This window comes from Fopius arisanus, unplaced genomic scaffold (genome assembly GCF_000806365.1).
Source record: "Fopius arisanus strain USDA-PBARC FA_bdor unplaced genomic scaffold, ASM80636v1 scaffold00207, whole genome shotgun sequence".
Taxonomy (NCBI): Eukaryota; Metazoa; Arthropoda; class Insecta; order Hymenoptera; family Braconidae; genus Fopius; species Fopius arisanus.
In genome coordinates this window covers 41780-66960 of record NW_011887946.1, presented here as the reverse complement: position 1 = coordinate 66960, position 25181 = coordinate 41780, and the positions used below count along the sequence as shown (strand labels likewise).

General features: G+C 34.6%; 4 protein-coding genes across 5 annotated transcripts; 1 reads left to right on the top strand and 3 right to left on the bottom strand.

Moving 5' to 3' along the window:
- Positions 1–2472: 2472 nt before the first annotated feature.
- LOC105272562 (phospholipase A2) lies at positions 2473–4762 on the bottom strand. Its single transcript, XM_011314736.1, has 3 exons — positions 4480–4762; positions 3266–3425; positions 2473–2736 (listed from the first exon to the last, which is right to left on the bottom strand). The coding sequence occupies exons 1-3, from the start codon at positions 4640–4642 to the stop codon at positions 2538–2540; spliced, it is 522 nt and encodes a 173-aa protein (XP_011313038.1). The 5' UTR covers positions 4643–4762; the 3' UTR covers positions 2473–2537.
- Positions 4763–5407: 645 nt separating this feature from the next.
- LOC105272561 (phospholipase A2) lies at positions 5408–8027 on the bottom strand. Of its 2 annotated transcripts, none has more exons than XM_011314735.1 (4): positions 7940–8027; positions 6898–7082; positions 6183–6342; positions 5408–6090 (listed from the first exon to the last, which is right to left on the bottom strand). In XM_011314735.1, exons 2-4 carry the CDS (start codon positions 7070–7072, stop codon positions 5880–5882), a joined length of 546 nt encoding a protein of 181 aa, XP_011313037.1. In that variant the 5' UTR covers positions 7073–7082; positions 7940–8027; the 3' UTR covers positions 5408–5879. The 2 variants fall into 2 exon arrangements, with proteins under 2 accessions (XP_011313037.1, XP_011313036.1); XM_011314734.1 differs by lacking the exon at positions 7940–8027 and adding an exon at positions 7266–7602.
- Positions 8028–8119: 92 nt separating this feature from the next.
- Positions 8120–11634, top strand: LOC105272559 (methionine aminopeptidase 1). Its single transcript, XM_011314731.1, has 5 exons — positions 8120–8311; positions 8898–8949; positions 9356–9820; positions 9947–10222; positions 10549–11634. Exons 1-5 carry the CDS (start codon positions 8201–8203, stop codon positions 10779–10781), a joined length of 1137 nt encoding a protein of 378 aa, XP_011313033.1. The 5' UTR covers positions 8120–8200; the 3' UTR covers positions 10782–11634.
- Positions 11632–17609, bottom strand: LOC105272560 (putative mediator of RNA polymerase II transcription subunit 26). Its single transcript, XM_011314733.1, has 6 exons — positions 17515–17609; positions 14869–15092; positions 14206–14612; positions 13383–14080; positions 12612–13148; positions 11632–12156 (listed from the first exon to the last, which is right to left on the bottom strand). Exons 1-6 carry the CDS (start codon positions 17518–17520, stop codon positions 11896–11898), a joined length of 2133 nt encoding a protein of 710 aa, XP_011313035.1. The 5' UTR covers positions 17521–17609; the 3' UTR covers positions 11632–11895.
- Positions 17610–25181: the final 7572 nt, after the last annotated feature.

Sequence of the window (25181 nt, the reverse complement as noted above, 5' to 3'; positions counted from 1 at the left end):
TCACAAATACTGATGCGTATTATTTTCATGTATAAACTCATCATATACATGATATAAAAAAGCGACGAGGAAAAAGAGATGTAAAAAAATGTCCAATATCGAATTTTTTATCAAAATTGAACTAATTGGATTTAGGTCATTTGTCGTTGTTAAAAATTTCAATTTCATTCACTCAAAATTTTCAGTATAATACTTTTTACTTCGATCATTGGGAATTCAAATTGATTGATGCGAACAATTTATCAAATTAATTTCTCTCTAGGGTAGGAAATTCGTTAAAATATTTCCTCAAATAATCGCTAATAATTCGATGGATTTGGAAAATAACGTGACAATAATTAACGGGAAAAGTTGAGCTGGCGACAGTTTCCGATCGGTATCTTCGGCGTGTTGTGTGTGTGAGCTAGTTGGAGCGAAATTAATTAAAATATTTCGCTTGGTTGAGGCACCAGATAGTAACCCAGCATTTCTAGTTGAAATCTCAAATGTTTCAATTTTCCCTCACGCCGTGAATTGATTTAAATTCATACCAACATTAATTTTCCTTCCTGTTCCATCCTCTTCTTTTCTTTTCTAATCGCTCATGCATAAAGTTTGCTGTGGGAGGTGCAACTGCATTCGGCTCTTAGCAGGAGTCCAAGGTGTACAACGAAAAAAAAAGAGAGCCACCGGATAATTAATCAGCGTTAACGAATCGGCCCCCTTCCCCCTCGAGAAAGAAAAAAATGGAGATGGAAAATGGAGAATCGTGACAACTCCAAAAGAATAGTTTTCAAGCGTGTAATTTATTGGGAGTGAAAATGGAGAGAAGGAATTTTCCGTAGAATTATTCAAATCCTCAAACATGTGGTTTACTTTTATTTGAAGCTTTTATGTTATGTTAAAAAAATATCACGTTATTTATTTTCAACATTAAATATGACCATATTCACTGTTACGTTGTCAACTAATTATTAAATATATTATTATTAGCCATTTGTCCTCATGAAATGGAAAATTCGGATTAAAAAATTGAATTCAATAATTCATTGAATATCAATATAAAAAAAATAATATTTTATAATGTGTTCACTAAAGGAATTTTAGTAGGTGTGTAATATCAGAGTATTTGGTATTTATTTTCATGAAATAGAAATTATGTATTAAAAAAAAATTGATTTCAATAATTCATGAAATATTAATATTACAAATACCAAGATAAAAAAATGATATTTTTCAATATTTGTACCAGAGAAATAATAATTTTTCCTATAGTATTTCTCGTGATGGTATAATTTAGGAGGAAAATTTGGAAACTCAAATAAAAAAACTTGAATGCTTCCACCAGGAAATAAAAATAAATTGGAGAGTGGAAGATCTCGGGAAAAAGGTTTCATAAATGATCTCGAGAATACATTGACCCTGGGCAATTAAGAAAGAAAAAAAGAGATCTACAATCAGAGTTTGTTCATTCGCATACAAATGCATCTCGAGTTCTCTAATTAATTCGTTTGGATTGTGTACGTGTACGAGAGCCACGCAATTTTTCTGTTAACGAGTGACTTTTATTATTTTTACAAAAGGTGAAGACGAAAGAGCGAAAACGATTGCGGTAGGAAGGATGATACGTGAATTTTTAAGCCGGGATTAAAGCTTCAAGAGGTAAAAGGAGTTTTTTTCATACAGACCAGAGTTTTCATTCGTTTTACCAAGGGTAATTAAGTCGTCACACATCGTAGACTTACGGTTTAACGTTCTCGTTCGCCTTAATTGCAAGTAAAACCATTTTGCAATGTATTCAACGGCACTGGAACCACGTCTTCCCTTATTATTCATAATAATCTCGCAGATTCTGTCTCGTTTATTATGAATATTCACCCCTTTTTTATTATTTACACATTCAAGACACGAATTTCGGACAATTTGTATTCTCAATTAATCCAGAATAATCAACTGTTTCTATTCCGCGATTGATCTCCTATTGAAATTGAAATATTATTTCATGTTTAAATGGAAAATCGATACTCCGCGTTTTGCATTAAAAAAAAATTATTTGCATTAATAAAATCTATGTGCATTAATTTAAAAAATTCTCACATCAAGGCTGACACTATCTGTTGCTCATGAAAAGTCAAGAGATTTTCAATTGCGATGTCATTCTTTAAAAACTCGTCCTCCCTATCATGAATTCTGAAATATTGATTTTTTCAAATATTCATAGAATCTATACTATTGTTTAAATAAATCTAATGTTGCTCCGAAATTCGGTTCACATAGATTAAAAACTTATGAAACTTTTCTCGAAAACTGTTTGAAATTTTTTTTCATCGAATTTTAATATCAACCTGAAAAATGGAAGAATGAAATCTGGAATTTTGAAATTGATTACATCATGATGGTTAATAAAAAATGATTAATTAAATTTTTAATATTGTTGTTATTGTATTAAATTAGTAAAATATTGTATGGGCCGGTTATTTGTACAAAGTTGAGTAATTGGGTGGTAATTCGGTGTACGATTTTAATTGCAATGTCATGTTCACAGCAATAAGAGACAGTTATAAAAGTTTTCTTAAAAATTGTATGAATTTTCCCTCAGAGAACGGCTGCGGCTGTTTCCACACATATCTCCCGTTGACTTCTTCGAAACACTGCTTCTTCAGAACATCGAAATACAGAGTTCCAATAGTTTTACTCGGGAAATTTTGATTATCCTTGAGACACTGATAGAATTCCCGATCACACTCACAGCTCAGGCTATCAAGTAATTACAAAAATAAATACGTTTCATTAACTTTATCAATTGATTTCTATAATTTCAAGAAAGAAATTTCCCGAAATTCTGAACAAAATTACCAAAATCTTCTTGAATTCTACCCCGAAAATTCGAGCGGATTTCAAATTTCAAAAACACTATCACATTAAATTGTTTAAACAATCGGTAAAAAACTGTAATAAAAGTATTATAAACCAATAATTGTACTCGGCAAGGATTTCTACTTAATATTAAGGGTATAAAAATAATAAAATAAAAACGAGTTTCAATTCAATTCTGTTAGGAGGATCGAAAAACGATTATCAAAATTTTCAATACTTTGACCCGTAATTACTGAGATATACTTAATGGAAAATTCGAGTAATCAACGTTTTTCAATTAACCATCCATATCTGAGAGAGGAGGGCGAAGTCATTGCATTTTTGCGTAATCATTCTGTAACGTACGAAAGATAAGACCAAAAAAAGGGGTAAAGAAGAGAAATGGGAGAAAGTAATGAGTTTTTCTTGCCTGCTGGATGATGAGGGATTAGTGAGGCCATGGCGGGTCTCTCTGGGCTTCATGAAGTCTGGACAATTGTCATGAGCACGACAGCATGCGTCAGTACGGTTGTAGGTCCCAAGGTCATCGAAACCCCTGGCTTTAGACCCTCTGCCACACCACTTTGTGCCTAATCGTCAATTTTATCGTTTTTTTTATCATCTTATTGCGAATAGTAATGCATTTCTTCCGAATAAAAGCGATTATAAAAAATTATGAGATTTGTCATTACGCACACAATAGTACTCTAAAATAATAATATTCTACAATTGTTAAGAGGTATACTGGGAAATTGTACTTGAAATTTCAAGTAGAAAAACTTGCAATTTTTGTAGAATTCTTCATTAGTGAATCAATTAATTTTTTCATTATTCTGGCAGTTCCCAGTTTTCTTGAATTTTTAAGATGAATTACAAATTAATGGAGTGTTCTCTATTTGAATTAATTTCAAACTCATGCAATGGAAAATTCAGATGATTTTGTGACTCAACAATAAATCGATAGATATGAATAAAAGAAAAAATAAACGGCTGGTTAAACATTGCAAAAGGCGCCTGAGATTCTCCACTTTGTCTGACGAATAGAGAAATCTTTTTTAAGAGGAATAAATTTAATAGGAATTTTCATTGAAGCTGAGGACTCGTCGTATCATTTTTCATCTGAAATTTTTCAGTCTCTTCTCTTGAAATGAAATTCCGCCGTCTCTTCTTCATTTTTCAGCGTCATGTATTTATATTCTGTCCATAAGATTCGAGGATTTTTTTCTTATATTATGGGGAGAAAATTTGTGGACTGGGTTAAAGTAAAGAAAATTAAGCGGTGGATTTGTTAAACAGGATTGGTCCAGTGTACACTGAGTTTTTGGGGATTATCAGCAAATCCAAGGGCTAACAGAATTTTCAGGGTGAATTTTCAAGAGGGAGACAGTATGACCTAGCTCGTTGGTGGATTATTCAGAAATATCTCCCAAATTAAAGGCAATCCTCAAATAGTTATAAGAACCTTTTTTGCAGAACTGATCGATATCTCCAAAAAAAGTAATTACGAAAATGACGCCATTTCCCTTAGTTTCGAAGATATTTCTCATAATTCATGAGTGAGAGTCAACTCTCTTCGTTTCACCACTTGGCTAAAACAATCCTGAAGTTATTCAACGACAATTAATTGATTAATGAATTAATTACCTGGCAAAATAACCCCATACCCTTGATTCCTCAAATCCACAAAGTACGGATCATTGTACATTTCATCCGTGAACCATCCCTCGTTGAGATCAACCTGATCATCTTCGAACTGACCGTTAGCACTCGCAAGAATAATGCAAAATGAAATAAAAACTTTTTTCATATTTGTTAACAATAATCCGTAATCAGTACCTCGTTACCAACGACTGAGAGAGTAATGCCTGACGCCTCTCTTTTATGAGGAAGATACTTTGGAGCTCGTTGACTGTTGCTCACTCAAGCTTGAATATTTAATAAACACAAACTGTAGACATCAAACTTGCGTTCAAGTGGCTTGTGGCAAAAGCAAATGTGGTAATTCATGTTAATCAAGTTCTACCCAATCGTTTCCTAGTTATTTTGAATTTCCTCTAGGTCATCGATGATTCTAATAAAATACTTAAAAAATTATGAAAAAGTGAGATCATATTCTGAGATAGGGAAACACCAGTTTGATATGATTCCATCAAGTATGAAGAGATAAGTAATTATATTTATCGAAATTTATCATCAATTATCAATTAATTAGGGTGTTGTCAGTTAATATAAACACGATTTTAGTGATCGAATTGTAATTACCATTGGCATTCGGTATCGATGCGCAATTAAATTTTAATTAGTCGGTGGGGCACATGGCAAAGTAATGATTTTGATTTTATATGAATTCATGTGAATTTCAATTGTGGATCTTAATCGTCTGGAAAATCATTAGGTGTAAACCAATTGTTAACAGGTGGTGAATCTTATCGGTCAGTAAACGTGGAAAATATTTTATGAAATTAACTACAATAACATAAAAACATTATATAAAAAGAAGATGAAAATCATTTTTTTGATGTGGCAATGATCTAAAATATTCCACGATCATTCAAAAATTAAAACAATCAAGTGACGTGGTGAATCAATATATTTTGTTTATTGTCGTCACAACAGTATTGATTTTTGAAATAATTTCCCGGAAATTACCAAACTCTGTCATGTACTTGTACAAATACTCCGTTCAATCCTGAGTTATCGAGTGAAAATATTGTCATTTTTGAGACGAAATCCCGCAAATATTGATCGTGAGTTCACAACGCTTATTTTTTTTATATATAATAATGAGTCTTGACGTGAATTTTCATTGAACTAGCTTTTATGACTTTCTTCTCAACTAAAGAAAAAAACTTTCCACTATCATTTCTTTTGAATTTTAAAAAATCTTTTTTTTATTTTTAAAAATCCGCAGAAAATTTACTCCCAATTATTCATTCTTAGATAAAACAATTTTCTCAATCACAAAAACGTTTTTTCTAGCGTTAGAAATTCATTGATTGTAAAGATGAAGAGATGTAGTCTCTCTATGAATATAATCCTTAACTTTATCCAAACAGTTTCCTTATGAATTTAATGAAGTTGTTCCCTGAGAATTTTCTACTTTTCGTCATAACATATTCTCCGTAGTTTTCCGCGGAAGGCTGGAAGCACTTGTTCTTGACAATGTCAAAGTACAAGGTGCCAACAATCTTGCTCGCCTTGCTCCGAACACCCTTGAGGCAATCGAAAAAAATATCGTCACAGTGGCAGCTCAATCTAGGGATAAAAACCGGTAATAACTCCATTAATCAAATCAAATGAGTGGAGAATAAACTCATGAGATACATTTATCATAATTCATAACGTACATTGTGACAGTGCCATTGTTTTCTATCCCGTGTTTGGATGTTCCTCCTTTAATTTTATCCGGACATCTGTCATGAGCACGGCAACACCTGTCTGTCTGTTTGAATTTGCCCAAGTCGTTCTCATCTTTTGCTTTGTTTCCTTGTCCACACCATTTAGTACCTTCAAACAGAAAAATATTAATTCCAAAAATGGATAAACTTAGGAGTGCAATTAAAGAGAGGAGAAGAAGAGAGAAGAAGTTCATCATTACTTGAAAACTGAAAAAAAAATACAAAAGTCTTTTCTGAAATGAATTGCATTATACTATTATACTTTTTTTTTTAATTATTCAAAGAAATAATATGTTGGTGAGAAATAGTTCAGGACTTTGGTGGTTTCTGAGAATTTTTTCCTCATTACTTTCTTGATAAGAATATAAAAAGAGCGAAAAATGTTTTCTTTTCCTCCGAACAGGATTTCTGTGCGAATTGGTAGAGAATAATATCTGAATGAATAATAAAATGAATAAAATAACAAAGATAATCAATAGAAGAGAAAGATAATCAATCGCCATAAAAGAAATATAATCAATAGCGATAAGAGAAATATAATCAATTGAAGAGATAAGAAAACGCGAAATTGGTGACTGAGAAAACTTTTCTGGAAAATTGTGTAGAAATTTTTGTCAGAGGAGGCAGAAGGAAATAATTGTTCTGGTTGTAAATTATTTTTTACCGGGATAGATAACACCCCACTTTTTCTTAGTTTCATCAGTTTCCGACAATTTAGTGGTTTCATGAATCTGCAGAACAGTTACTACAGGCTCCAGAAGGTCATTTGGTTTATAGTCATTTTCAGCTATTACGTAGACCACGCAAACCAGGAATATGATAATCACTGACTTGTTCATTTTCGGTGGGCTGAAAGCGGAAGTGGAAAATAAGTGTTTCGCCGTCAAAATGAGTTACAATCAGTCTAACAGCAATTCATTCCCATGACATTTAGTTCCCTAAACTGTAGTTATGGAATTATCACCTTCACGGTTCGACGAACAATTACACTTCTTTGATTTAACATATTCCAAAAATATAATATTTACTCACCACATCTGTTCTTTCAATAAACGTAAAGATAGATTTCACATTTACAAATTTATCTCCGTGAGATACTAATTCTCCTATTTCAGATTTCCTGTTTTAATTACGAGGATGGATCGACTTTGAATTATTTTTAACTACCAATTAACAGAAATTCTGTAGATACAATTTTTTCCAGAATCTTCAATACAAAAGTTCAAACTCTCAGTAATATTCTTGCTCGTTAATTTATCTATAATTCTTTATTCTTAAATAATCCTGGGAGGGGATCCAAAGGATTGATTCAATTAACGCAGTTTTAATCATAAAAACAATTCCACTTGTGAAATGGATTAACTATTTTTAAATAACTTAATTTTTTTCTAATATCAATGATAAAATTTCAAAACATGTGCAAAGACAGGAAAATCACAAAGAATGTTCGTTCCTGGGTTTATCTCCGTTATCCAATTTAACAAAAAATAATGAGAATCAATTGTTCAGTAAAAAAATCTTATAAAAACTAGGCAATAAATAACGCGAACTGATCGCAATCATTACGCAAAGGTGAGAAAACAGACGAATGCGCGTGATAACTTGAAAAACGAGTTCCCAACAAAGAAATAAAACAGCTGTCAACCCGCAAAATTACACGGATAAATAATAACAATGGCAATAAAAATAGCAATAAGATGACGTACCTAATTGCTGGAGTTTCCTCCGTCCGAAGGTCCGAACAACTACGGACCTGGCTTTAACGCAAAAATCAAAATTACGAAAAAGATATTGAATTGAAGCGCTAGAAATAGGAGGAAACTCCCTCTCTCCTGGGATTCCCCCAAACTTGTACCTGAGAATTGGAGATTGCGCGTCGATAAAGCAGCACATGGCTGCCACAACGAGGATTTCACCCTGTTCATTATCATTTTGCAGTTGAAATAAAGTTTAGAGGGTAATTAAAAATGTCATTGGCTTTTGGAATGTGCGAGACACCGGGGTGCAAGGCTGTTGCAAGCCTCCAGTGTCCAACTTGCCTGAAAATTGGCATTCAGGGCTCTTATTTCTGCAGTCAAGTGAGTACTTGGAATTTAGGTTAGAAATTATCCGGGAAGTCTGCAGGAAAAAAGGGATTTTTCCCGATATTGGTATTTAATTAATATTTGCGCAACAGCAATCTATTGCTGTTATCTATTGATCTACTCTATTGAATCAATAATGAATGGTTTAATGTGGAACCTTTGGAAAATATAAAAATTTCATAAATTCATAAAATGAGGAGGTATCTATATTCATTACAAGTTTATTGAGATGAATTTATCGATTTTTAGTTATGATATTATCGGAGAAATTTTTTTATTGCTCTGTATTTCGTTTATCAAAATTTTCTGATCAAGACTCGTATCACTCCGTTCGGGTGTAAAAACCAATTTGTATTTGTTAAAAATCCGTGGAAAATTGAATTTGATAATTATTCCGTTTTTTAATTCAGCTTATTTTGTGGTGAAATTTAAAAAATCTAAAATGAATTCTATTCGTAATACTTGTATTAATAAGCCGGAAAATTGATTGTCAACGAATTTCAAAGCGACTTTTAATTCTTCACTAATTGACTTCGCGTGCAATGAACTTCGCAAGGAAATTCAGAATTATCTATTTTAGGACTGCTTCAAAGGAAGTTGGAAGACCCACAAAGTTATTCACGACATTGCAAGTAAGTAGATACACGGCTAAAAATAATACCCGGGAAATTCCCTAAATTCGACTTACAATTCGACGAGGCAGTCAAACAAGACAATTTCATTTGTCCTCTAGTTGTCTCTTAATCCTGAGATGCCAAAAAGCTTTTATATATTTTTTTACTTTTGTTTTGCCCAAAAATGCATTCCAAGCACTCGTTTTTCCTGAATGGATAATTACCAAACGAATTAACTATTAGTTGAATTAATTAGTAGAATCTAAGAGAGTGAACGATAATCTTTCATAAGAAATTTATAAAGGTTTTCACAAAAATCCCGGTTTTTTGTAAGCCCACATGTGACTCTTGATCACTCAATTCAATTTCTCAATTTAGTATTGCTCAATGAATTTAATTAAAATTAATAATTTTCTACCATTAGAGGGAGACAGCGGGAAGCAATCAGTATCCGGGGAATACAATCCCTGGCCATCCTACCACTACACCGGGAAATTGCGTCCTTACCCAAAGCCAGCTCGGCGTGAAGTGCCAAAAGAAATAATGCGTCCCGATTACGCTGATCATCCAGAGGGTCTTCCTCTGAGTGAGCAGGCTGTGCGGGGTTCAGCCCAGATAAAAATTCTCGATGAGGAGGAGATCGAGGGGATGAGGATTGCGTGCAAATTGGGACGAGAAGTGCTGGACGAAGCAGCTAAGGCCTGCAATGTTGGTGTAACGACAGCTGAACTCGATAGAATCGTTCACGAGGCCTGTCTCGAGAGGGACTGCTATCCATCGCCTCTTAATTATCATCAATTCCCAGCCAGTTGTTGCACATCTGTTAATGAAGTCATCTGCCATGGAATACCTGATAACAGGCCATTGGAGGATGGCGATCTTTGCAATGGTGAGATCCTGCAAACTAGATTAAATGAACTCGATGAAACAATTATTAATGTTTTATTCTTTAATAATATAGTAATTTTAGAGAAAAATTGATGATCTTGGAGAAATCTTTCGTTTTTAATTGCAGTGGATGTGACAGTGTACCACAACGGTTTCCATGGTGACTTGAACGAGACATTTTTCGTTGGTAATGTTAAACCGGAAATAAAGAAACTAGTCCAAGTGACGTATGAGTGTCTCTCAAAGGCCATCGACATCGTCAGACCGGGGGAGAAGTACAAGGAAATAGGAAATATCATTCAGAAGCACGCACAGGCTCATGGCTTCAGTGTTGTCAGGAGTTATTGCGGGCATGGGATACACAGACTGTTTCACACAGCACCCAGTGTTCCTCATTATGCCAGTAAGTTCATAGATTATTCGAAAATTTTCACCAGGACGAGTTGACTGATGATATCTGACTCATTCAATAAATAATCAAGAAAAACCACTCAACTCGAATTCAATGAAGAATATTTGAACAGAATAATTATTTCATTTGAATTAAAATTTATTGTGAATTTTTAATCAATTGATATTCGCCATCAATTAATTACGCAATCCCTCATTAATTAAAATATCGATTAAAGAAAGAATGTTTTTGACATAGTTGTCGCAGCAATTACATCCATTGATTCCTCCAAGATTTATATCCAAGACAATAATAAACGTTTTCCTCCTCTCAATTAGAAAATAAAGCAGTCGGCGTAATGAAACCAGGCCATTGCTTTACAATTGAGCCAATGATATCGCAGGGTACATGGAAGGACGAAATGTGGCCAGATAATTGGACAGCAGTGACAGCTGATGGTCAATGGTCAGCCCAATTTGAGCAAACTCTTCTCGTCACCGAGACTGGTTGTGACATTCTCACAAAAAGACGCACCAATGATGGCCGCCCCTGGTTCATGGATCGTTTCTAGTAATCATGAAGAAAGAGAAATATTTTCCAAGATTTACAAGTCCATTGAGAAGGCTCGGGAGTAAAAAGAAATCAGACAAGTGCATTGAAAACTTCTCAGCCACAAATTCTCAGCAAAAGCTGGATTGAAATGTCTGAGAGATGGCTGGAAAAATTCGTTCCTTTTATTTCTTCAGTTTTCATGGCCCAAACGTTTTCCTGCATTTCAGTTTTTTTTCACTCCCGAGGATTTTAATAGTGTGAATCGTCCAGGACGTGATTAATACACGATAATTGAATTTAAAAGACTCTCATGAGATTTATTTTAAAAAAATCTCATTAAATCTTCAAATCGAAGAGAATTAGCCAGACCTTCATCGACTTCTGTGCGTGTTTTCGTACTGATCTAGGATAACTCTGACCTGATGGAATAAACTTTGAACATTTCATCCACTCGTTACTGAATTCATAAGCCCCATATATCTTTGGAAATTCTTATATTATCATGTGGAAAAAGGTAGTGGGGATCACATTTTTGGTAATCTTTAAAATTTGATAAATGATATACGCAATAATTAAATTTATAGGGTGATTACTCTAAAATTTTGTACGCTGGACGATTCACGTGTCAATGAAATCCCTCCCTTATTTTTCAATCCCCTGGACACAAATGGCATTTTTGATATGATGATGAATTGAAGGTCGACAAGAATAACACATGAATCTCTCATCACTCGCGAAGATCGGACGTGTGCCTTGTATCATACATTAACTCAAATTCTTCTCCACTAATTGATGATATCTGTGTACATATATTGAGTGGTCAACTCGTTAAAATGATTAATTGAATCCAATAAACGTCATCCTACTGATTATTTTTTGTCAACAATTTTTATTGAAAATAACACTGGAATTTCCACTCTGAGAAATCTAATTGTCATCTGCTGTCTCATCATCAGGTATTACATAAACTTTAGCTTTAAACTTCCTAAACCTAAGAATAAATAATTTGTAATAAATAAAGCTCCAGTTGTGAGACGAACTCGCGTCTCTGCCAGATATCAAGTAATGAATAAAAAATCTATTTACACTGGATTTGTTTTATACCAGGGGAATGAGAAGGTTTTTAGTTTTTTTCACTTCTCATTTTTTCCACTAATTCGTGTACCGAATTCAGAACTAGAATTCTCGTAAGTCTCGTCGTTTGAAGTAGTGCTTTTTGAATTTTCGGGCTCGATGCTGTCGTAATCGTAGTCCTCAACAGATTTTTCGACACTCGTCCCTTCGTCGGGATTCTTCTCTTGCATTTCAGGTACCATTATTCTCAGGGGCTTCTCTTCTTCGTCTTCCTCTTCCGGTTTTGGTTGTTGCTGTTCGTAATGTTTATCTGCCTTTTCCTGCGAAGTCAAGGGAATTCACAGGCTTATTTATCAATGTTAACTAAATATATGTGTGAATAATGATTGAATTGAACAAGTGACTTTCATCTAGTGATTGATTTTTTTCATTTTTATGTTTTTCTTGTCGCTGGGGCGTCTATCATCATATATGAACTGAATATAAGTGAAATCACCGGTTGTCCGATAAAACAATTAGGGATTTAAGGATTTGGTACAGCATGAACCAATATGAAAATGAACATAAAGATAATTATAGCTTTGCTACAAAAAAACATCGCTTTTAAAAGAAGTCACTTTGCTCGCAAAAAAATTTAAATCGGGATTTCCTAATTTTTTTTTTTTGAATCTCATATTTTTGTTCCTTCTTCATGCGTAATAAATCGTTGTTTCATGAGCAATTGCACTGATACCCCGCACATAGTTAGGAATAAATATCGATAAATTATAATGACCTGTTCCTGTTTAATCTGCTGCTGCCTAATCTGCTGCCTGTGCGAATACTTCTGCGAGCCGAATCTAAATCTACCCCTGGGATTCTCCTCCCTGGGTACATCATCAAGCTGTTCACTAACTTGATATTCAATTCTATGATTGCTTGGAAGGGGCTCGTCCCCTTGTGCCTCCTCACTCTCCTGTTTCTTCTGCTGTTTTCTGATGTGTTCCATCAGCTGACTGTTGACATTTCCAGCGGCTGCGAGGGCTGCCAGTTTCTCCGCAGCTTCTCTATTAGGAAGAGTCGTGTAAAAAGAAGTAGCCACATTGTCATCACCTCCACTCGAGCCAAAGTAGTTGTTCTGGTTCTGGCTCGTGGCCGCTATAGCCGTATCGTAATCGATGTTATTCTCAGCTTGGGCCGATGGCTCGGGGTGCTGATATCCCAGGGAATCCTGATTGACGTTGGGATTGTTGCGTACGTCCAGAGTCTGTTCTGGTTGGAGATTATAACCAGCTGTTACTCTACCCGATGCATAGTCTTGACCAACAAGTACCTGAGGAAATCAAATGAGAAATACATTTCACTGTTGAAAATCTTCCCGGTCTAAATCCTGAAAACTATACGTTGCAGATAAATATTTAAATATTACTCTAGTGCTCTGGTCAAATGATCTGAAAATCCCTAAAATATTTGATTTTTTCAATTTAATTTGAGTTAACATTAAACCTCATAATAATATTAAACCGCAGATGAAAAATAATAATAATAGAATTATTTGGCAAAGCACCTGTTGTTGCAACTGCTGTTGTTGCTGTTTCCTCAGTCGCTTATTCGCCTGTTCATCATAATTGAATGAGTGCATCTGGGGCTGCGAGAATGCCGTGGGGTTCACCCCAGCCTGGAAGAGCTGTCCCAGCTGTTGCTGAAGATGTTGCTGCAGTTGTGGTTGCTGTGCCCCTGCGTACTGTTCATCAAACGACTGAGGGAAGCTATTCAGAAGATCGTACAGCTGTGTAGCTGACAGAGGTGGACCAGCAGCTGCTGGATGTCCAACATGAAGATCAGGTGCCTGTTGTCCTCCACGAATGTCCTGTTGAGCCTGACCAGTCCCTGGAAAAACAACGTGCCCACTCTGCTGTTGACCTTGACCAGTCCCTGGAAAACCGACGTGGAGAGAGCTGTGCAAATTCGTTTGCATCGGAACGTTGGACTGTCCAAATTGAATATTCGTCCCCACAACACCTGCCCTTGAGATCTGCGGATGATTCAGGTACAGCTCGTTGGACTGAATGTCACTGGTACCAGTGGATATCCTCGATGGATCGAAATCCGGGGTGTAGTAAGTCGGAGCTACTGTCTGGTAATCTTTGAAGTTTATCTCGTTTGTCTCTGTAACTTCGTAGACATTTTGAGTCGGGGTAGGAGAGGTCACTGGCCTCTGCGGGGAGACACTTGTCATCAAGGTCCCATATCCGTAGTTTGTCACTTGGAAAGAGAATATTCATTCGATTAAATTTTCAGAAATTTTCAAAAAAAGACCCACTGCCATTGTCATCGATAATTCATTCAACAATTTTTTTAAATTAATTCATAAACCAAGCGATTGTTACCTTGAACATTAGGATTGTATTCTCCGTCGTGGGGAAATCGCCGATGATCCTCGTGACCACTCGCTGGATTATTGTACTGTCCATCATTGGGAAATCGTCTGTTATCTTCATGTTCATGCTCTGTACCGTCATTCGGATTATAGGGCTTATCAGCGAGGCTTAAATTGGGCGCTGGTATCGTGTGAATTGGGCCTTTATCATCGTCAATGCCTCCACGATGGGTTGGAGGCATCACCATGGGTTCAGGCCGGTACTCAGGACTGTACTCTGGTACTTTGCTCATCAGCTGGAACTCCTTGATGGGCTGACGTTGTGGGTGGACTGGGATGTTTGGTATTGCACTTAAAAGGGGCATCGGATTTTTCCAAGAGGCTGGAGGAGCGTTGTAAGTCGGTCTCATTGGTCGTCTATCATACATCAACGAAAATTCATTCAAGAAATGCAATAGTAGGACGGAAAAATTACGGCATCATTATCCTAAAGTAATCGTATCCTTCTCCCCGATGTACATAACGAATATGAATGAAATTAACGACAAGTAATAAATTTACGATAAAGTTATAAAAATTCCTCGATTGAATATTTTGTTTTACGATAACTTTCATTGAATTTTCCCTAGAGTGGTTTCCCGTGAAATTGATGGTGTGATTAAAAAGAAAATACCTGAAGTTCTGAGGCTTTCCAAATAGAGGCCTCTTTGGTGGGTAATTATTATTACTATTGATGTGGACAGTATTTCCCATGGACACTCTGTGCCCAATGGGCCATGATTTCTTGTAAATCTGAGGTGGAGGAGGCGGTGGAGGAGGCAGAGGTCTTCGGACCTTGTACCTCGCCTCTGCCATACAGATAAATATCACCAGCAGCCAAGGAATCCAGCTGAACGCCTGTCAACGTGATATATGTCCATTATTCAAACGCTTTCAATATATCATCAAATATTGAAATTTATCCAGTACGTAATTTCAAATTAAAATAGCAAATTCCTCCAGCAATTTTTCGAATTATTTCCCATAGTTTAAATTTACGGATTCGAAGAATCGCGAAAAATGATTTTGAATTTGATTCAGTTTCCAAATTAATTATAGCGATGATTTACATCAATTAAAATGAATTTTCATCATCAGGAATGATAATAATCAGAAAAAGTTGTGCTGGTGTAGTGAGCAGAGAGTAGAGCTATTTTAAAAGCTAATTGATTATTCAAACGTTTGATAGTAATTCTGGTGAAACCTACGGAATGCAAATTGTCTCTTTGAATACCGGAACCTACAGTTTTTCGATAACTGGACACTCGAGTTTGTCCCCACTGATCATAAGCACGTTTTTAACGCGTTTATACCCACGTGAAGGAATCATTTAAGTGGGCCAATGTGCTACATCTACGTGATAGGGAGAAAAGTGTTGTTAATACCGGCATTCAGTTGCAAATTATCATCTCGATGCCAAGATTACTGTGCAGAATACTCTCGAACACCGAATTATGTTTTCAAACAATACGCGAAAATGCCGCCATTGCAAAAAAATTATCGCACAATATCGATTTTTAAATATAAATAAACGGAATAGCTTTTGATAATTAATAATAAATCCATTTGATCTATTAAGAAATCTACTAATTGCAAAGATAAGATTCACTGAATCTTAAAAATAGTAATTATAAGTGGAATTGCAGAAATTGATTTCACAAAATAAATATACGACTGGATGTATTAGTTTTTTCAATCTAGTATAAAATTTCACTGGTTTTTTTTTAATGAGAGGAATTATCACTTTCGATTTTATTCTAATTAATAAATAGGATATTCTACAAATGATGAATATTCCCAATGGAAGATTTATTTTTTTCATTGCAATTACAATTTTTTGTATTCAGGATTAAAATATAAAGAAAAAAAACGTGCGCAAATAATTAAAGAGGACGAGACTATTTCTCTCTTCATTATCCGCTCATAAAATTCATAATGATTTTAAAATAAAGTTGAGAAATTGTTAATGCAAGATGAGAGAAGAAAATGAGTGAATGATTTACACGAAAAAATATGTAAACCAAATTGATTTCAGGTTTTAATAAATAAAATACTCTTCAAGTGATGATCATATTTTTGATGCGAGATTCTTTCTTCGTCTTTCGCGAGTGAAAAAGTATGTAAAAATAATTGGAGAGGATGAGATAATTTCTCTCTTCATTATCCTCTCATAAAATTTATAAATTAAAAATAATGTTCAGGAATCGTTAATGCACGTTGAAAGAAGAAAATGAGAAAATGATTTATATGAAAAAAATGTAAAACAAATTTCTTTTTCCGCTTCAAGACAATTCAAAGTGAAATCACAGAATCACGTTAGAAAATTCAATTTATCATTGTGTATTTAGAACAGTGAATTAGAAATCCTGATGATAGCTTCAATCACTCCAATGCACGAATATTTGCTTAATCATGAGTGGGAAAGTACCTCTATCACATTAACAGCGTGAACGACTGATTAGTGCATCAGTGCATTAATGAGGTGAAAACCTATTGCACAGTATCAATTCCTCAGGTGCATTATTGATAATTATTGAAAGAATTCCAGGGCACGAGTGCATGCTGTAGCTCACCTACTTCGTAGCTTACATTCATCAGTTAATTTTCGTTTTCTTAACGCACATCAATTTCAATAATCAGTTCACAGAACTCAGTACCTAGTCCATGAGACGAATGATCGTTTAATGATGATGAGATGTTAATAAATGGGTCGACAATTATCTCAATTATAATTACAACCGTCAAGGTACATTCGTGTGGAATTGCGACTAGTAATTGAGAGAAATTACTTTAATCGAAGGCAATCCTATCCCTCTCATCCGTCAATTGTAGGAATTTAATTGTTTCAGTTCATTGATTTGATTTCGATATTGACCATCAGTCCCAGGAATATCGAAAAAAAAATTAAAAAAAGGATCCCTTTACTTAACAATAAAATCAAAATCATCCGCTTCTTAAATTCTACATTTCCACAATTTTTATTAAATTTACCAATAATAAAAAAAGGGAAGAGTGGAGAAGTTGATGAGAAGAAATTGAAAAAATCAGTATTAACTTCGACAATTGATCAGCTATTGATTGTATCGTCACAGAATATTGTCAATAGTATACAGATTAAATAGTCGATCAGCGATTTAGTTTTCAATACTCCTCAATTTATTCATGAATATTATTGAAGAACAAAAGGCTTGATGACTTAAAATAGGAAAATCTCTTTGGACAGAGATCATTGACATCTTCTTTGACGACTTGAAAAAATAAAATAAACAATGTAACTGACCTTCATAATGCGCGGCGTTCTGGTGGAAGAGGACGAAAAACAACTGGTACAGCAAATTCCAAAGTTAATTTACCACAGGAGATTGTCCAGGAAGGTAGCACTGATGGTTCTACAGACAATTAGGTCATTGTCCTTCATTTATACCACGCATTTCTCCTTCTTTTCTTGGTAAAGGCCTCCCCACCCCTCCCACTCATTTCACCTGTCCACTTGTACGTTTTGATTCCACGGGGGGCCATTTACAACTGATATTTACACTGTCAAATTTAATGGACTTTATTTAGATACACTTATGACAAGTGGATCATTGGGTCATGGTATCAGTTATAGATGGCTTTTCGCTTTCACCGGTGGCATTTGATTAAATTCATATCATTAATTCCGTTACCTGACGGGTTAATGAGGTGATAATCAATTTGTTAGGGCACCTGCACTTTTTTATTGGACCAGTGTCAAGGTTGAGGGGAAATTATAAACCAGTTTTCGGCGTTTTCAGGGGATTCCAACACTGTCTGACCTTAATGTGCGTTATTTTCGTCTGGAGTATTTAACGATTATTGGAGGAAATTCTTATATTTAAAAATATATATTTTTTATGTGAAACTGGACCAGAATATATGTAAAAGATATTTAAATCTATAATTATATATTTTTTATACATTTTTTATGAGTGTTGGTAAGAACTTCATGGAATTGTTTAGACAATGTAGATTAATATAAGTTGTAGGGAGAAATAAATCAGGAAGAGACAAAATAGTCGGAAATTTGAGGAAATTTGTAAAAGCTGATTTTTTTAATGATCTAAGTGCTAAATTGCGGTAAAATGACCGGTCGATCTCGCATTGATTCAATGATTTTCTCAGTTCTCTCGAGTTTGACAATTCGATCGACCCCGATAATACCCCAAGGTGAATCACCGGAACGGGATCAATGTACCCTGACACTTCCGATTTGCCGGATCGAATCTTCGATCCAACCGGTCTATCCTCCTTTCTCTCCATATATTTCTAACTGCTTAATGTGTAAACGCACCTTCAATATTTCATCAAACACGTGATAGAGATCAATATCCTACGGATGCAGGGATAAAACGTTGGATCATCTGATCCAGTGACCTAATAAATTCCCGGAGAACTCAAATCGAGAGGAGGCTATTCTTTCCAGAGGATTTATAAACCTTTAATAGACAGAGTTAAATCTAAACACTGATGTTCCACATTTTATTCATTAAATTAACTCATGAGATAATTTTTACTGTCAATTCAATTAACAATATTTCGTTAATTAAATTAACGAATTGATTGAGGAATTCATGAATGGAATGAATTGTAGATTCCCAGAGGAGAAATTGTCAGTAAACGTTAGAGTAAGTTCTATTATCATTTTTTCTATGTGGCTAATGAATATTGTTTAATATCCAGAATTTTTTCTGGAGAAATCTGCATTTTAATTTCGTGATTATTTTCCGAGAAGAATACTGATGAGCCCGTTAAAGTAACAGTTAATCTGTATCGGCGATCGTCACGGCGAATAAGTTCACTCAAATGTTCAGAGGAGAGGATAAAATAAATATACCAATCCCGTAAAAATGTCGTCGTTCAAGTTAAATCCCGCAAGGAGATCGAATCCATTTCATTCTTACAAGAAGGTATGAAGATGAGAATAATACATGGTTTATGTTATTGTTTTTTAAATAGACACGGAATATGATGATATTTAATTTATTATTGTACATTTATGACTACAATGAAACATTAACTTCGAATTATTTTCTACATTCGCGAAAACTACGCGATAAAAACAAATACAATTCTGTTTAAAAACAAAAAATTCTTAGGGCATTCATTCACTCATTTTTCAAAATCCCAAATTTCATGAAACAATTCTAAGTCTCATTAGAAAATATTGATGTGTATTTATTGAAAATCCGGAGTTCATTTTCCGTGGAAAAATATAAATAACATCCACTAAATTCCATACATTATTCAAATTAACAAAAAACATCCAGAAAATGATTTCAAAAAACATTCTGTATCTTTGCCTCACATAAATATAATATATATAAATACATAATTAAATACAAATAATATATATAAATACATAATTAACGACATAAAAAAATTATTTTCTAAAATATAAATAATTCTGTTGATTACCTGAAGTAGAAAAAGCCATAACTCCAAGACATACGGTGATACCGTCATCCACTCAAATAAATCCCATCACCCGAGATAACCGTAGGAACCTGCCGTATCAGCGGATTCCCCCCAACTGATATATCTATTCCGGGGAGTCCCGGCATTACCCACAGCCCCTCCCCCGCGCAATTCAAATGGCTCATGAAATCCGCGAGGCGATGACGCCCCACCACAAAATGGCCTGATACGTCGCCATAAATAAATAAACCTGATATAATAGTGTCGGTTCTCACGGCAGTTATCTCCCCCTCGACACTCACAATGAAAACTTGCGTGGAATAATATATTCCCAGTCTATTCACAAGAATTCACGCATGGTCTCATGCATGGAGTCAACGAAAATTGCTGAGCATTTATGGTCAAAGTGCCGTGTCTCTTACGAACAAACCCATTGCCTGTGAATAATGGAAATCACTCGCATTACTATTCACCTAATATTTGTTTCACGATATTATCCTTAAACCGTGCAACAAAAATATGGGTCACTGACAGCTCATATCCCCATTGATAATTTTCCCAGGGAAAATTCCTCCATCATAAAATCGCCGATATACTGAATAAAATAAAAATAAACGATCCTGGGATCAAGGCTCTAGCCATCGTGATCTCAATCACCTCGTGGGCATTAAAATCATTTGTTTCATCATTATTATATATCTGGCGTGTGATTACAACGCGGAGACAATGCAATGGATGGAAAATTCAATTGAATAGTACGAGCCACGCGTGGTATATACTATATGTATAACATATCTGCATGGAGAACCCAATGATATTTACCATCGTAAAAGCTTTACGCTCTACTAGACATGTGGGTCCCCCTTTGGAAAATGGAGACTGCCTCTTTTACCTCTTTTGCGATTAAGATCGTGTTATGTAATCAAATAATCACGTGCCTAACACAAACATATAAATCTAATGGGCTCATGTCCAGTTATTGCGTTCGTGTATGTTGCCGTCGCGGATGGAAATTGAAGACATGGAGCAAGTGTGGATGGACTACAACTGAATTTTAACATTTTTTCCAATCCTTCTAGAAATTGTTTTTTTTTTACAATTTATATTCACGCTTTATGGGTTTTTCAAATTTTTTATTCAAATGGAAGAACAAACGAGAAAATAAGAACAATAATAAATATTAGAATTTTTGAATTGCTGAATTTGGTAAATTGATTCATTTATGTATTTTGCTTCCAACGAGTAATTAAATTTTATCATTATTGTAAATGTTCTGACATTAACTTTCCAATTTAATAATCTTTTTATTTCTTTCAGACATTATTATTGAATTGCCAATATTAACGTACAATAAAAACTTTTGAAATTTTCAAAAAATCCAGAAATTTTGGGTTTAAAAATGAAAAAAGTCTTTTCTCCCGTGGTGTTACATATACCGAATGCACCAGATCTCTTCTTCTCCTCGTGTTCCAATGAATTTCTACAGTAATTCGCGTGCTTCTATTTTTCCTTTTAATTTGGATGAGAATTGACACCCACGCTGGCGTAAATCCGTAGAATTAGCATTACGAAATTAAACGTGGGAGCAAGTAGTTGTTACCTCGTCGGAAATAAACTCCCAGAAGGCAATGAAAAGCCTTGAGTGTTCCAAACTCCTTAATAAACATCAATTTTTTTGTTCATTCGTCATATTCATCGAATGCACAATGATTTAATGGATTCACATGTAGGTAGAACCAAGTTACATGTACCTGATCCGTTATTCCGTCCTGTTTTGTCCGATTAAACTCCTCCATATATCCTTTTTGTCTCGTTTACTCCGAAAGTTAGTGCATATGCAATAATTTCCCGGTTGCATGGCACGTGGTCATTACGTCTATCCCAGTTGATTCTCTTGAAAACCTAACGGTTATCGGCGATTGGCTTCTCATTAAACCACCAGCTGGTTATGCTAAACTATTGAACTCCACGGTTGTAATTCATGTAATTGTCATAATTCAAACACATCCTTTTATGGCCTCCGTCATTGTTAGTCTTTGTGCCAACTTTTCTCTTCGGCTTGAAGTCTGTCTTTTGTGGATGGAATTATATTATCGAGTTATTGTGTACATAATCTACTGATTGAGCACTCGTTAACCGGGAGTCAATGCACAGAGGAAATTATTCTTCAATTGAGAATATTGTTATCTTCTATGAGAGGATGTCATTAGCTGCATGAAGTCACGTCGACCTCGATGAATCTCAATCGAATATTGTGTTAATGTTTTATGGTATTCATCAGAGAATCCTAGCTTAGAGTGAAAATATAAAAGAATAATTGGTAAATCAGCAGTAAAATAATTGTACATCATCATAGACATAATAATAATGTATTATTTTTTGTTATCTCCTTCGTTATGTTTGTTATTATATTATCTTGATTTTTTTCTTGAACCTTTTTCTTTAATACAGAGAAAGAAAAATTCTGGCAATTATTCGGATTTTTTATAATTTTATCAGATTTTCTTTTTAATTCTATCATTTTTCTTTTATACGTCATGTCCGTTTCTTCCAAATTCTAGAATTTTCAATGCTACACTTACATTTTTTTAATTATCATTATTTTCAATATCCAGATAATGTGACGGATTTTATTCCCTAATTGGATAGATCGCTGAAAAGTTCAGCCTTTAAACCATCTCCATTACAATGATCCATTTCTTTGTATTTATTAAAAAAAATTAAACTTCGTTTTTCCACATTCCATCGGAGTGCACATTAATTTGTCTTTTTTTTCGTATAAATATCGATCTGCAATAATCGCTAGAGGAGATTTTGTCTTCGAAAATCGGAGACTAATTTGACCCTCGTCTACTCTAGGATAATTTAGGTTTCGATTGAGGGCCAACTTCGATCAGCAGATGTCCTTGCCTTGACGGCGTTAATGAGCCAATTTCATTTATCCAAGGCAGAACCTTAACGCCCCTCAATAATGATCTTATCAAAAATAGTCAAAGAGTAAAAAAAATCTCGAAGATTAATAAAAATTTTCTCTTAAAATTTCCGGATGAGTACCTGACGCCGTCAAAATTCTTTTTAAATAAATGCGGGAACAACGTACACTGAGAAAACAATTTTCTTCAGCCAAGAATATTTAATAACCACAAGAAAATATATTTGGCATTAGTAAGTCTTATGAGAGTATTTACACAGTGATCGCCAGATTTACTGGTGGGAAGAAAATGCTCTTGGCAAAAGTAATTTCTTCTCTCAATGTAAAGTGTCAAGTAGAAATGATTTTATTAAATGATTATAATATATACATATATACAATATGAATATACATTTATATTCATATATTCGCATATAATCATGGACTATCCATTTTTCCAGTAAATTTTTCCCATGACATCACGAGATATGGAAGACTATATAAACTTCCCGCCTGCTTCAGTAAATATAACATATTAATATATTAATATTAATATATTATTCCAGTTTATCGAATAAATAATTTTCATGTGTGACTCGATATGGTTATGCCACATGTTAATATAATAAAAAATATAATGATTACGTCCTGATTTCGGGAATGATTCGATGAATTGTATTCGTGCAGCATCAAGTAATCTCGGAGTCGTCGGCTTCATTCAAGAACAACCGTTACACCACCAACATCGAATTATTCATGGAGCACTAAAGATAATGAGCCCGAGGATGTACTCAAGATGTTCATTATCATCCTTGAGCTAACGGAAACCGAGAATCACCGATTCTTCTATTCAAAGGTATGATAATAATGCAGGCTGAATCAGTTTCTTCCATCTCCAAGTGAGATTTATTATAAAACCAAGTTTTTATTCATTGATTCAAGAACAGAATTGAACAGCAGCCGCAAGACAATGATGAACGCTTTACTGACGCATTCGATTGTGCAACATTTGGTAAACCACATAATGGCCCTCAATTTATCAGTGTTATCGTAAAAGAGCAAAGGGTTTACATTCGCTCGAAAATGTTGGATCGTTGGAAGGTGATTTATATGATTGCACTGGGCAATGAAAAATATTACAAAAGGAAAAAAAAAAACCTGCGGAAAAAAACGGCAATGTAATACGATTGAGGTGTGGATTCTATTGTTGGCCAAGAATTGTTTTCTTCATTCTTTCTTTTCCTTGTTTACTTAACGCCAATTGTTTCGCGACGTTGAAGGTATTGGCTGCATGTTATGTTACATTTTCAAGCGTGTAAATTAAAATATTCACGCTTTCCCCACTTTTTGGTTACAATTGCGTATCATTACGTGATAAGTGCAATAGATATGGCTAACATATACCGAGGGCGAATGAATGAGTGAGGGAACTTCTTTGGAACTGGTAAAACCGGGACAATTTGCTCATGTGACATTCTTCATTTTTCCCGCCGAATAGTCAAAAGCGAGTTTTCACTGCGGATTACCTCGAAAAAATCGTTTACGTAACTGCTTTACATTTTTGCATTGGCAATTCCTTGGAGGTGTTTTGCTTCGCTGATTTTGAAGAATTTTTCCCCCAGGGTCCACTTTAATTTTGCCTTTATGATTTCAAATTTACTGATTTCTAGGGGAAATTAATATTCAATTTGTCGCTAATTGCTGAGAATTTATGGAGTCTTTAGCGGATTTATTGGGCTATCGTGGATAAATTTATAGGAGAGTGATCGCTCGAGGTTCATTTGAGAATAGTAAATCATAGTGGCTTCCAAATGAGACAGTTTTCTAAATATTTCGCGTACGAAATAGAAAATGAAAATTTATGGATGTTCTGTGACGGTTTTCACCCGAGAGGTGAGAGTGTTGGCAGTTAAGTGAGGAAGTATCCGGGCGTTTGAATACAACATGTAACTTTCGCAATACGTGCGTTGTGACTTAGGGACTGACTTTGAAAACTTTGAAAACAAGAGAAATATCATAATTGCGTGTGAGAGTTGGTTAACGCTCGATGCAGGTAGGTTAAAAATTTTCGTCCAACAATTTCTCTCAACATTAGAGATTATTTTTATTGTTAAAAATAAACCACTTAATTCATCTTAACACACATCTCGTACACCTTCAAGCACACACTAAATTACATTAATTACAAAATTATTCCTGAAATTACAACAAGTAAATGAAAAAATAGATACACTATGTAAAAAAAAATTACAACTCAATCTATTAACATCTGGAGTTAAGGTACTTCGGTTCTATTACAGAGAAAAAAATAAATAGTTGTTATTTGTTAAATCGTCTAGATTGAATCGCGAAGGAAATCCACCGATGAAGTCATAGAAAAACGGGTATTTCAACAAAATGGGAAATTCTTTTTCGACATCAGTGAAATGACTTCGACAATGGCTTTCTTTCAAGCGACTGCACGAACACCTGTCGACAGTAACAAAATCGTTACCAGACTGACAATATTGCCTATGAAAACTGGAGAATAAACCATAAAAAATTATGTAGAACCTCAAGTGTTTAACATCTTGAAACAGTGTGCACACATATTATCCTAT

Bases quoted from the DNA above. Each gene is read 5' to 3' on its own strand.
- LOC105272562 (XM_011314736.1), bottom strand. From the start codon at position 4,642: ATGAAAAAAGTTTTTATTTCATTTTGCATTATTCTTGCGAGTGCTAAC. The intron at 3,426-4,479 runs GTAATTAATTCA...ATTGACGATTAG, and splicing joins GTATGGGGTTATTTTGCCAG to GCACAAAGTGGTGTGGCAGA. The intron at 2,737-3,265 runs GCAAGAAAAACT...ATTACTTGATAG, and splicing joins AATCCCTCATCATCCAGCAG to CCTGAGCTGTGAGTGTGATC.
- LOC105272560 (XM_011314733.1), bottom strand. The intron at 14,081-14,205 runs GTAACAATCGCT...TCTCTTTCCAAG, and splicing joins ATACAATCCTAATGTTCAAG to TGACAAACTACGGATATGGG. The intron at 12,157-12,611 runs GTCATTATAATT...TTGACTTCGCAG, and splicing joins AGCAGATTAAACAGGAACAG to GAAAAGGCAGATAAACATTA.
- LOC105272559 (XM_011314731.1), top strand. From the start codon at position 8,201: ATGTCATTGGCTTTTGGAATGTGCGAGACACCGGGGTGCAAGGCTGTT. The intron at 8,950-9,355 runs GTAAGTAGATAC...TTCTACCATTAG, and splicing joins AGTTATTCACGACATTGCAA to AGGGAGACAGCGGGAAGCAA. The intron at 9,821-9,946 runs GTGAGATCCTGC...TTTTAATTGCAG, and splicing joins GGATGGCGATCTTTGCAATG to TGGATGTGACAGTGTACCAC.
- LOC105272561 (XM_011314734.1), bottom strand. The intron at 6,343-6,897 runs GTAAAAAATAAT...TTCTGTTTGAAG, and splicing joins GTGGGGTGTTATCTATCCCG to GTACTAAATGGTGTGGACAA. The intron at 6,091-6,182 runs GTACGTTATGAA...TTTTATCCCTAG, and splicing joins AACAATGGCACTGTCACAAT to ATTGAGCTGCCACTGTGACG.